Source organism: Sarcophilus harrisii, chromosome 1 (assembly GCF_902635505.1).
Source record: "Sarcophilus harrisii chromosome 1, mSarHar1.11, whole genome shotgun sequence".
Classification (NCBI taxonomy): Eukaryota; Metazoa; Chordata; class Mammalia; order Dasyuromorphia; family Dasyuridae; genus Sarcophilus; species Sarcophilus harrisii.
Window position 1 is genome coordinate 243,913,152 of NC_045426.1, and position 12,086 is coordinate 243,925,237.

The 12,086-nt window shown below is 33.9% G+C and overlaps 1 protein-coding gene across 3 annotated transcripts in view; it reads right to left on the bottom strand.

The window, feature by feature from the left end:
• Positions 1-12,086, bottom strand: part of CEP120 (centrosomal protein 120) — a 100,256-nt gene that overhangs the window by 41,714 nt on the left and 46,456 nt on the right. For all 3 annotated transcript variants that reach the window (XM_012542613.3, XM_023497239.2, XM_031939156.1), the window contains 4 exons: positions 5,406-5,555; positions 4,588-4,770; positions 1,645-1,741; positions 1,308-1,457 (listed from right to left, as the gene is read on the bottom strand). In XM_012542613.3, the coding sequence (XP_012398067.2) occupies positions 1,308-1,457; positions 1,645-1,741; positions 4,588-4,770; positions 5,406-5,555 (580 nt within the window). The remainder of the gene's footprint in view (positions 1-1,307; positions 1,458-1,644; positions 1,742-4,587; positions 4,771-5,405; positions 5,556-12,086) is intronic.

Sequence of the window (12,086 nt, forward strand, 5' to 3'; positions counted from 1 at the left end):
GCATAGATTTTGGGGATGGTCATGGGAGTAAATGCTTTACTATCTATGAAAATGCAAATACCCGAAAGAGCTTTCCATTAAACCATTAGTGAATTATCAGTTGTTTCCACTTTAGTGAGAATGAAATATGTAAAAGCAGAAAAGAAGAGAGCCCAAGGAAAATGGATTTGATGGATAAAGTAATGGAGAGATTGCCACCAAGCGAAAAAAAACTACTGAAAATAGTAAAAGCAAGTTTCTGGTAGAGTGGGAAGGACCTGGGTTCTAATTCTACACATGCCACTTACAACCTATATGACCCTAAGCAAATCCAAACCTATCTGGACTTAGTTGCCTCATGTGAAAAATGAATAGATTAGACTATATGACTTCCTGAATTTCCTTCCAGCTCTAAATCTATCATACCTTCTCTTACTTTACCATTCTCTCTAAAGGTAACTCTGCTTGTTAGTTGAGTAAAGTAATATATCTATCCCAGTAAATAAGGCCACCATTAACAAAAGACTATGGTCTTCCTTAAATAATAATATGTCTATGGTCTATATAGTCTATGGTCACTTCCTTAAATAATAGTAAGTATTCTGGAAAGAAAAAATACAGAGAAGTTTTTATTTAATCATAAGATTAAAATTATCAGACTATTTAAAAACCAAATTAAAGTTGACTAATTAAGTGGTATTTGCATAATAAATAATCATTACAAAATAAACAGTCAGTTCATTCATACATACTCTGTATATGGATATATACTAACTGATTCTTTGCACAAATAAAGTCACTTAAACCCTCAGGGTTAGTCAACTGTAAGACTGAAGAGGCAGAACTGATGTAGGGGAGCTTTCTCACTGGGAGCTCCCTCTACCAGTGAAATCACAGGGCCAGGCAACAAAAACAACAAAAAATCTCTACATAGCCAAGGGTCAGCCTATTGATCTATTGGCCACTATGGCTCTGTATTTCAAGGCAATTAAGGAGGACAAGGAATACTACATATAGTTATCAATTACAGAGTAAGCTATATAAATAGTTTGGCCAATTATAAAATAGAGCAACGGTTTGATTTTCTTCATGGGGGATGAAGTAGAAGGAACATGGACATAAAGTTATAATCCTAGTTGTATGAACCTGGGCAATTCATTGACCCTTTCTGAACATCAGTTCTTTTATCAAACAAATGTGGAGAGCATCTCAATACTCTCTCCTACCAGAACAGAAATGAGACTGGATATTCAAAGTGCTATTCAAAAGGATATCACTAAAACATCATAAAAGTAGGACATGTTTTAACACAACAGAAAACAAATAACCTGATTTTCAAAAAGGTCTTCTTGCATTTCTTTCCACATCTCTAACTCCAGGGCTGCTTTGTATTCTAGGGTTTCTCGAGGCTCTGCCTGTGGTTCTGTACCACAAAGTGCTTGAGGAGAAAGTGACTTCTGTTGAATTGCAGCTAAACCCTAGGGAGAAATATCGAGAAAATATTTTAACCAAAAAGAAATATTGACATTAGGAATCTTTAAAAGGACCAGTATAAAATTTAAAATATCACATATGTGTGTATATATTTTATACATGTATACATTCATATGTATATATATGTATTCATATATATGTAGATATCTATATATGTGTGTATATATATACCTGGGATGATTCAGGTATCAATATTTCACGTATTTTCACAAGTCCGTGATCTTCTAGAGTCAATGTATAAGAAAGATCTGCTATCTTGTTATTTGTCCTATAAATTAAAATTTAAAAAAAATTACAATTCACAATATAAAATTCTTAACACAATTTCCCCTTTTACTTGCAATTTTTCTATTACTTGGAAGCAGAGATTTGAGAGGAAACAAAGAGCCCGTATGCCACTGTCCTAGTACCACTGCTGTTGAAATTATAGTAGTCTTTTAGTGGGCTCAGCGATTATAATGCCAATTTAGTACTCTGGCTTTTCACCTGTGCCTCAGCTTTTCCACTCCTATTTCAGTTTCCTTGAATGACAGACCTCAGGACATTTTGGATTCAAAGACAAATACAGACATTCAATCCTATTACAGATTTCCCAAAAGAAGTTCTATGAACACCTTATTCTAATCCTATATGTCAAATATTACCTAGCACCATATGGAAATCTCTGCAATTGCTGAATTTGAGCTATTTCTGTTTAAGGGACTCCAAAAGTTATAAGAAAAAAAAATGGAAATAGAGAGGAGAAATGAATAGATAACTAGGTCAATTTTTCCCAGATTCTCAAATTTTTATAACATATAAATCTTTGAAACGTCCTATGAGTCCATGAGATATAATTTCTTATTATTATTGTCATAATGAATGATGTGAGACAATAGAAGAATACTTAAAGATAAAAAATAAAAATTGAGCCATTAACAACTATAAGTAGTTATATAACCTTCTTAGATCAATTATTATCTTGTCCCTGTGAATATTTCATCAGCCAATACAGAAAGCCCTCCATGCTTTCTTAATCTGTACAATTCCTGTCCATGTCTTTCTGCAGAAGACCTACCCAATGAATTAGAGATTTTTAACTAGACTAAACTCTGGGAGAGTAAAAATAGTCTTATTTAATCTTTTCACAAAGGCCTCAACTATGGTTCTTTTAATACTTTGAGGTATAGCAGCACAAGATATGAGCTGTCCATTTGTTTTAGTCTGCTCTTGATAGAAAATCACCTTACCTTCTTTTCTGGTTTCCATGTTCCCTCATCATCACTGGTAATATGCTTTGGCTTACTTATCCCCATCACATATCTTTCTATTTGAGTCACTTAGAAATTTGAGATTCTCAATCTCACCATCCTATGACCATAATGGAAAGATATGGCTTTGGTAGGTTCAGAACTGTGAAACAATCATTAATCTGCTCCTATTAGCTTGGAGAAGAAAAGCAGCAGGGCACTGGAAAGAGAATAGCCCTAATAGCCAAGAAGATCCACCCTTGATGTATCTGGGTAGTGTGGTCATTGGGCAAGTCACACTCTCTCAGTGCTCTTAAGTCAAAGATAACTGGACTCCAAGCTGCCCAGTATAACAGGAATCAGATTAAAATGTAACTAGGAAATGTTTAACAAAATTAAAAACAACAACAACACAACAGTATTAGGAAAAGTATAAACATAATAAACCAATATAAAAATAAAAACAACAAAAACCACCTAATTATATTGAAAGATGTAGGACAGAAAAGCTTTTTTCTTTTGTTTTGTTTTGTTTTGCTGAGGCAATGGGGGTTAAGTGACTTGCCCAGAGTCACACAGCTGGGAAGTATTGATTTAAATTTAGGTCCTCCTGTCTTCCTGGTGCTCTATCCACTACGCCACCTAGCTGCCTCTGGGGGGAAAGCTTTTGAGAAAATACAACACCCCTTTATTTTAAAAAACAAAATGTTAAGAAGCATAGGAATAAATGGAAATGGTCAGAAAATAGACCTCTGATTTCATCAATACAGGGAACTCAAGGTAAGGAAATTCACTCTACCAAAGGAAATCACCATCTTCTTTGCAATTTATACTCCGTAGTATTTAAAAAAATGTAACTGGCTTGTTCTTAATTATAATTTTGAAACAGTGAATAAGGTAATTCATACTTCGTGAACTTTAGATAGAAAATAAATTTTCTTTCCTGTTTAAACTAGATTTTTGTTACATTTTCACAATATATGCAATTCCTTCCCCAATCCCCCTGCCAAATTCTGTCAGTAAAAGACTATAGGAACGATGGCTAGGGATATTGTAGAAAGCAGATTTAAATAAGCTCATAGTAGTAAAGTCTCTCAACTAAAAACATGAACAACTTGATTTTTTTTTTTTGTTCCATGACGACATGATATGAGGAAATTGGCAATGATGCCAGAGAACTCCCTTTACTATTATAGATCAAGAACTCATCTTGTTGATCATTTTGTCATTAGCGCAATCAAACAAAATGGATATATCCAGTGTCCCTATTCAGAAATATATGTCCCTTTCTGTTTTTTGTGTCTACTACTTCTCTATTAGAAGATGAGTAATTTGATTTATATATGTAATATGATTTATATAAAGTCCTTTGGAGAAATATCTGGTCATTATATTGAACATAATTTTTAAAGCTTTCAAAACTGTTTTTCTTTTACAGATAATATTAGATAGATAACTGTTTGCCACATTTAAGAATAGTGTATTTATTCCTAAGAGGCAGCATGCTGGGATAAAAAGTATCTTCTATGACTTTTTAACATTTATGTTCTGAAAGTAGTAGGACAAATCATGCTTCGATAAAAATTTAATTAATATTGAATGTGTACTCTATGAGAATAAATGGTCTCCTATCTTATCATTCTACAATGTAAAAATGTACTCTTCAAATTAAACTCTGAAGACAGAAAAGCTGACCTCAGAGCCAAAAACAGAGCCTCTGTTCAATTCCTCATCTTGATATATATTGACTGTAGGATGCTGGGTAACAACTTCTTGGTGCTCTAGACAGTTTTCTAAGAGTATAAATTGAATATACAAACTGGAAGGTTACATTATAATAAAATGTAACTGATCCAAATAGAAGAATGTTTAATAACGATATTACCCTTGTGCTGCTGTGACAGGTATCTTTTCACTGAAAGTCTGACGCCAACATTGTTCACCATGAGCACCTAAAAATCGGGTTTTTTCTAAAGATAAGACATTTGAAAGCTGAATTCTTGCGATTCCTAGAAGTAAATCTTTGGCCATTTTGTCCTTGTGCCACAGTTCAACAAGCAGTGGCAACCTATGGATAAAAGAAAAAAAAATTTTTTACAAGAACATAGTTGAAATCAAAGAAGATAAAGATTTAACTTCACTGAATTAAATGTTTTGTATTTTCTAAGTTCAAATTGAGATGACACAACTCCTTTTAATGTCTTCCTAATCATCATTTTGCATGAAAGCACATGTAGCAAATATGAATAATTATTAATATCTGGATCTACTTATCTTAAAGGAAAAAATTATTTATAATTTGTTTTTTCTAATTTCTGGTTAAAGATTTTAATTTTTAATTTCTCCCATTCTTCTTTTCATATTGTGCAAATTTGAATGGAGTTATCTTGAGTAGAGAATGCTTTCAAATTTTCTGTTAACTAGACATAAGGCATCTCCTTCTACAATCCAGATAAAAATCTTGAGACAGACATGTTAGATATCATGCCAAGGGCATACACAACCTTTAACAATGACAGAACCAGGAATTCATTTTTCTTCAACTTTTCAACTATATATACATTAAATTAGGAGTCAGCAACAGTTTTTTTTTTTTAAACAATTCTTCCTCATTTAAATTTTCTTTTCTGCTAACTGACCAAACCAAATCGAGACAAATTAAATAACAAAAATTTTAAAAATCTTTCATACACAGAAACATACCTCAAGAAGGTATCTTGGAGTTGATGAGGCAAAGTAGCAAAATCAAATGCACAGTAAGACTGGGGAAGAAAAACCTCCATATTTTTTCGAACTTCTACAGGTGGATTAGTCATGATAGGAGCAGCACTTCCAAAGAATGGATAGGAATACCTAGTACCATATAAAAATTATACAAATGGTTAAGAGATATGATTATAAGATGTAAATTCTGACTAAGAATCTAATTGTAAATAATAAAATGGAAGTAAAAATGAACTCCCCAAAAGGATAAAATTAATCAACCTTCTAGATAAAATTACACTAATTTATTCAATGTTGATAAGAAAACATTTTAAAATGTCCTTATAAAATAGTTGAAATTATGTAAATGCATCAATAAACAATGTTTATTGAACAGGAAAACAACCATTAGTCACTTTTGCTTTAGTGTTCAAAAAAATTCCAAAGAAAGTATACTGGTACCTGAGGACCTAAGTCTCAGCACTGCAATTGATTTTGACTGTGGATTAAGTGCCCTAATCTGCTGGGCCTTAGTTTTCTTAACAGGATGAAGTTGAATGATTTCTTAGGTTCCATCTAACACTAAATCAATGATGTCATCATTAATAACTATTGAATACAAAATAAAATCTTTAAATAAGCATAAGTATCTAATATTTCCACAGCAGTAGTAATCCAAGAAGATATGAGTTTAATATTCTTGGAAGAATAAGACATTATTCTTCTCCTTTTCACAGATAAAGAAACATAATAACTTAAACTCAAATCTTTGCTGACTGACACAGAGCTCTATCCACTGAACTACCTGGTTTCAAATCTCAGCTCTTTCATTTAACTTTATGATCCTGGGCAAATCATTTAAGATTACAGGGTTTAGTCTTCTCATTTTTTAAGAACATGAAATTAGACTATGTGACTTCTAAAATCCCTTCTTCTTTTGATACTATGATCCTAAGTATTATCTTGAATATGCAAATTAAAGATTTAAAAAAAATTAGGCTTAAATTTACTTGTTAATGACCAGAAAACTTTGGGATGATGACTTCTATGCTTCTTTGATTATACCATACAAGAAATGTTTCTGTTTCGATATATATACAAAGTAAAAGAAAAAATCGTGTAAGAACTCTTATTTTCTAATTATCCTAGGTCAAGCTGTAATTTCTACATTTGTCTTCTCTTTAGCAGACTAAATGCCCAATTGTCTTTAGTATTCTAAAGATCCTTAAGTAAGTGCCCTAATCCCTAAATTCAGCTGCTCAGGAGCAATCATGAGCCATACTAAAATGACAGGAAAAGATAATGATAAATGTTTGAGAGGATATGGGAAAACAGGGACATTGATGCATTGTTGGTGGAGTCGTGAACTGATGGCAACCATTCTAGAGAGCAACTTAGAACTATGCCCAAAAGATTATCAAACTGTACATACCTTTTGATGCAGCAGTGTCTCTACTGGGCCTCTATTACAAAGAAATCATAAAAAAAAGGAAAAGGATCCACATGTACAAAAATATTTATAGTGGTTCTTTTTGTAGTGGCATAGAACTTGAAAGTTTGTGAATGTCCATAAGTTGGGAAATGAATAAGCTATGGTAGATGAATGTAATGGAATATTATTGTTCTATAAGAAATAATGAGCAGGATGATTTCAGAAAGACCTGGAGAGACTTATATGAACTGATGCTGAATGAAGTGAGTAGAACAAGAGAACATTGTACATAACAACAAGATTATGTGATGATCAACTCTGATTGACGTGGCTCTTTTCAACAATGAGGTGATTCAGGCCAATTCCAATAGACTTGTGATGAAGAGAGCCTTCTACATCCAGAGAGAAGGTTATGGGGACTGAGTGTTTTCACAACATAGTATTTTCACCTTTTTTGTTGTTGTTTGCTTGATTTGTGTTTTCTTTCTCATTTTTGTTTCCTTTTTGATCTGATTTTTCTTGTCCAACATAATAAATGTGGAAATATGTATAGAAGAATTGTACTGTTTAACATATATTGGATTGCTGGCTGTCTAGGGGAAGGGGTGAGGGGAAGAGAAGGCAAAAAAAGTTGAAACACAAGGTTTGCAAGGGTGAATGATGAAAACTATCTTTGCAGATATTTTGAAAATAAAAAGTTATTTTTTAAAAATAGCAATATTTTAAAAAGTAATGGGCCATAATCTCATAGCATCAGTGATGTAGCTGATATAGCTGATGTAGACATCCAGATGATAATAGACACCAAATGATGAGGTCAGGTCATGTGAAGAATTCATAATGGCCATTCTCTTTGGCAAAAGGTAGGTTCATTTAGGGGAATACATTACAGATAAAATCAGAGGTACCACCTCTGGTAGACACCAGGAATGGTAAATATGAAAGAGGTCAGGGACAGTATAGAAAGGGGTTTTAATAATTAATAATGGAAAGGGCAAATTCCCTAGTGGCACTTGCCATTTACCAGGAGAAAGGAAACACCTCATGAGATTGGGCCATATATCCTTAGCTGTCAGGCCAAATCCTGAAAGGGACTTAGCAGCCCCAAAGAGTTAGCTAGCTATAAGGAGAAGTGGGGCCAGGAGCATAGTGGGGTTGTTAGGAGACATAGCATGTAGCATTAAGGGGTGGGGGATAAGGGAAAGACACCATGAGGTGTGCCATGGTTGAATGACCCAAAGAAGGCCAGTAGAGAAGCCATAGGACATAAGTTATTTTAAATTTTTTTTTCCCCCTGAGGCAATTGGGATTAAGTGACTTGCCCAGGGTTACACAGCCAGGAAAGTATTAAGTGTCTGAGGCCAAATTTGAACTCAGGTCCTCCTAACTTCAGGGCTGGTACTATACCCACTGTGCCACCTAGCTGCCTCTTTAAGTTATTTTATAGTGAAAATTTAGCCTCAATTAACTTGGATTTCAATGAACTTAATATAACTTGGATTTCTGATTGGATTGCCCTCCGGAAGGTGGAAATACCACAGAACTAAACTGATCTGGATTATCAGAGCCTTCTTTCAGCCTGCCCCAGGAAATATTTTTTTTAATTAAAGCTTTTTATTTTCAAAACATATGCATGGACAATTTTTCAACATTGACCCTTGAAAAACCCTGTGTCCCAAATTTTTCCCTCTTTCCCCCCCATCTTTCCTCCCCTAGATGGCAAGTAATCCAATATATATTAAACATGTTAAAATATATGTTAAATCCAACATATGTATACATATTTATATAATTATCTTGCTACACAAGAAAAATCAGATCAAAAAGGAAAAAAATGAGAAAGAAAACAAAATGCAAGCAAACCACAACAAAGAATGATATTTGCTATGTTGTGATCCACACTCAATTTCCAAAGTCCTCTCTCTGGTGTAGATGGTCCAGGGAATAATTTTTATCAATTCTTCAGTTTTTCTCTGCCAATCACACCCACCATTCAAAAATTCAACAACATTGCTGCAAAATTCTAAACTGCTAAGCCAGGGAAGACAACCTCCTAGCACCAGTAAATTGAGAACATCAACAATGTAATATCAGCAGAGCCACTGATGGGATAGGAATAGAGAAGTAGATGGGAAAACAGCATTACATAGCTCTAAACAGCCCTCATTAGGTCCAAGAACCAAGGAACAGAGGGAGTGGGTCATGACACCTAGAAAATTCACAGTGTATGTGTTGTAGGGAGGAAAGGCAGTGTGCAGCATTCAACTAAGACTGAAAAAAAAAAAGTTTCCAGTGGGGAAGCTGATTTGGACCACTTGAAAGTGTCCCAGTTAGGGCAAAGACTGCATTACCCATCACAAGAAGATGTTGAAATATTCTGAGACCATCTCACAATTAAAGAGGGAGTCAACATGTGACTTGATAGAGATAAAAAAAAGAGAGAGAGAAATTAAATTATCAAAGATTTCAGGAAAAAGAAAAGTCAAAAATCTTGAAGATAAATCAACACAAAAAGCAATATCAGAAGGAAATATAGCATCCAGATCCCATAAATTAGTTCAGACATCTTTGAATAAATACTGGAGGGGGTGGGGGGAGAGGAGAAGAGATGGAACCCTGTAGAATATGAACACACAAAACCAAAACATAATGTGGTTTAAAGGGAAAAATGAAAATTATGAGAGCAGAATTAATAGCCTGAAGAGGAAGAATAATGGATAGAAAAACTGATATCTTTAATGACAATTAACAAGTAAAGTAAGAGAGAACAATATATTGGAAAGGCAAATATATAGAAGTGAAAGACCGTTTTGAAGAAGAAAAAAAAAAGGAAATATGCTCACTATGTAAGCATACTGATCTTGAAGACAGCATATATAAGGGACAGTCTAAGAATCATGGTTCTCCTGGGAGATTTGATGCTTGAAAAGTTCATACATTAGGAGGTTGGAGGACTGGAACTGTAGGAGCAACTGGCATCTGAAGGAGTGGGAGAACAGGGAAGAGCAAATGTAGGAAAAAAGGTAACCTGGGGAATACAAATCAGTGGTAGACTACATAGTAAGGAATACAGTAATGGTGAGACTCTTACCCTGGGATAGTGTTTTCTCAAACACTATGAAAAAGAGGAATCAGGGAATCCTCAGAGCAAATTCTATGATATAGTGGAAGAAACCACCATAGTGAAGATCCTAGAACTGATACCTCTGAATGAATAAAGAATACAGGGAAAAGGAAAATCAGTTAATTATGGGGTCATGAATTAGAGAATGAGGATATAAAGTAGACAAAAAAAGAGGAGTGTTATTAAAAAGAATGAGAGAAATCATTTTTAGAAAGAGGCACAAAAATGAAATTTTAAAAAATGAGTAAGACTAGCTAAAGGGAAAGAGGGGAAAGAGAAATCTATTTGTCTAATTGAGGTCAACCATAACTATATACAAGCAAGAAAGAGAAAGGAACTAAGAACCAAAACTCTAGAGAGAAAGGGATAACAAAAGAGAGGAAGAGAAAGTGACAGTGGCAACAGAATCAATTTAAAGAAAGATGATAGCAGAGTAACTGAAGGATCTTATTACTATGCTTACAGCAAATGGGGAGAAGGAGGAGCAACACAACTTGAATAAAAACATTATAGAGACAGAGGGAGGAACTTAAATCAGAACTTTAGAGGTGAATGGATTAACTAATCCAATAATATGAAAAGGGGACAAACTAGATAAGAAAACAAAGCCCTGGGATAGCTAGATAGCTCAGTGATAGAGAACAGACCCTGGAGTCAGGAGAATGTGAATTCAAATCTGGTCATAGACACTTGACATTTACTAATAGTGGGATCCTTGACAAGTCACTTAACCCCCATTACCTCACCAAAAAACAAAAACAAAAAACACCCTGCTTCTTGCTTATAAGAAACACATTTAAAAATAGCTGACAAAGCAAAAATGATATAAAGCAAAATTTTTTAAAAAGGAATAGCTGAATAAATTATGGTATATGAATGTTATGAAATATTATTATTCTATAAGAAATGACCAGCAGGATGATTTCAGAAAAACCTGGAGACTTACTTACATGAACTGATGCTAAGTGAAGTGAGTAGAACCAAAAGAAAACTGTACACAGCAACAAGAATTACGTGATGTTCAACTGTGATGAACATGGCTCTTTTCATCAATAAGGTGATTCAGGCCAATTCCAATAGACTTTATAGAGAGCCATCTGTACCCAGAGAAAGGCTGTCAGAACTAAATGTGGATTACAAATTGTATTTTGTTTTGTTGTTGTTGTTGTTGCATGATTGCTTGTTTTTTTTTTCCTCACTTTTTTCCCTTTTTGATCTGATTTTTCTTGTGCACCATGATAAAATTGGAAATATGTTTAGAAGAACTACACATGTTTAACTTATATTGGATTATTTGCAGTCTAGGGAGATGGGAGGGAGAAAAATTTAGAACACAAGGTTGTGCAAGGGTGAATGTTGGAAATGTTCTTTGCATATATTTTGAAAAATAAAAAGCTTTTATTATTCTTAAAAAGAAATCTAGACCATGCAATAAAAAAATTTCACATTTCAAATTATTCTTAAAAACAAATAAAGCAAGCAACCTACCAGAATCTTTTTATGAGACAAATACAGTCTCCAATACTTAACCCATGGGAAAATAAAACAAAGAAAGAAAACTATAGCCAATATCATTGATAAATATTGGCTTTAAAACTTTATTAAAAAGCCTAGGGCAGCTAGGTGGCGCAGTCGATAGAGCACCAGCCCTAATATCAGAAGGACCTAAGTTCAAATCTTGTCTCAGAAACTTAATCTTTCTAGCTGTGTGACCCTGGGCAAGTCACTTAACCCAATTGCCTCCGGGGGAGAGGTGGGAGGGGGGAAGAGGGAGGGAAGGAAAGCCTAGAAAACTGATCAGAGAAATTTATCCAAGAAATCATTCATTATGATTAAATGGGATTTTTAAACAGATATCAAAGGATGCATTCATATGATCATGTGGGATTTTTAACAAGTATGAAACGAGGGTTTAACATTAAGAAAAATAACAAAATTAAGCATAAAAAAGCCCAAACCATATCAAACCACAAAATTATCTCAACAAATGCAGAAAAAGCCTTTGAAAAAATACAATACTGCTTTATGCTAAAAACAAACAAAAAACAAATACCAAGTGTGGGTATTTTGAAACTTTAAAAAAAATCTTAAAAAGCATCTTTCTAAAACCAAAAGCAAGCATTCT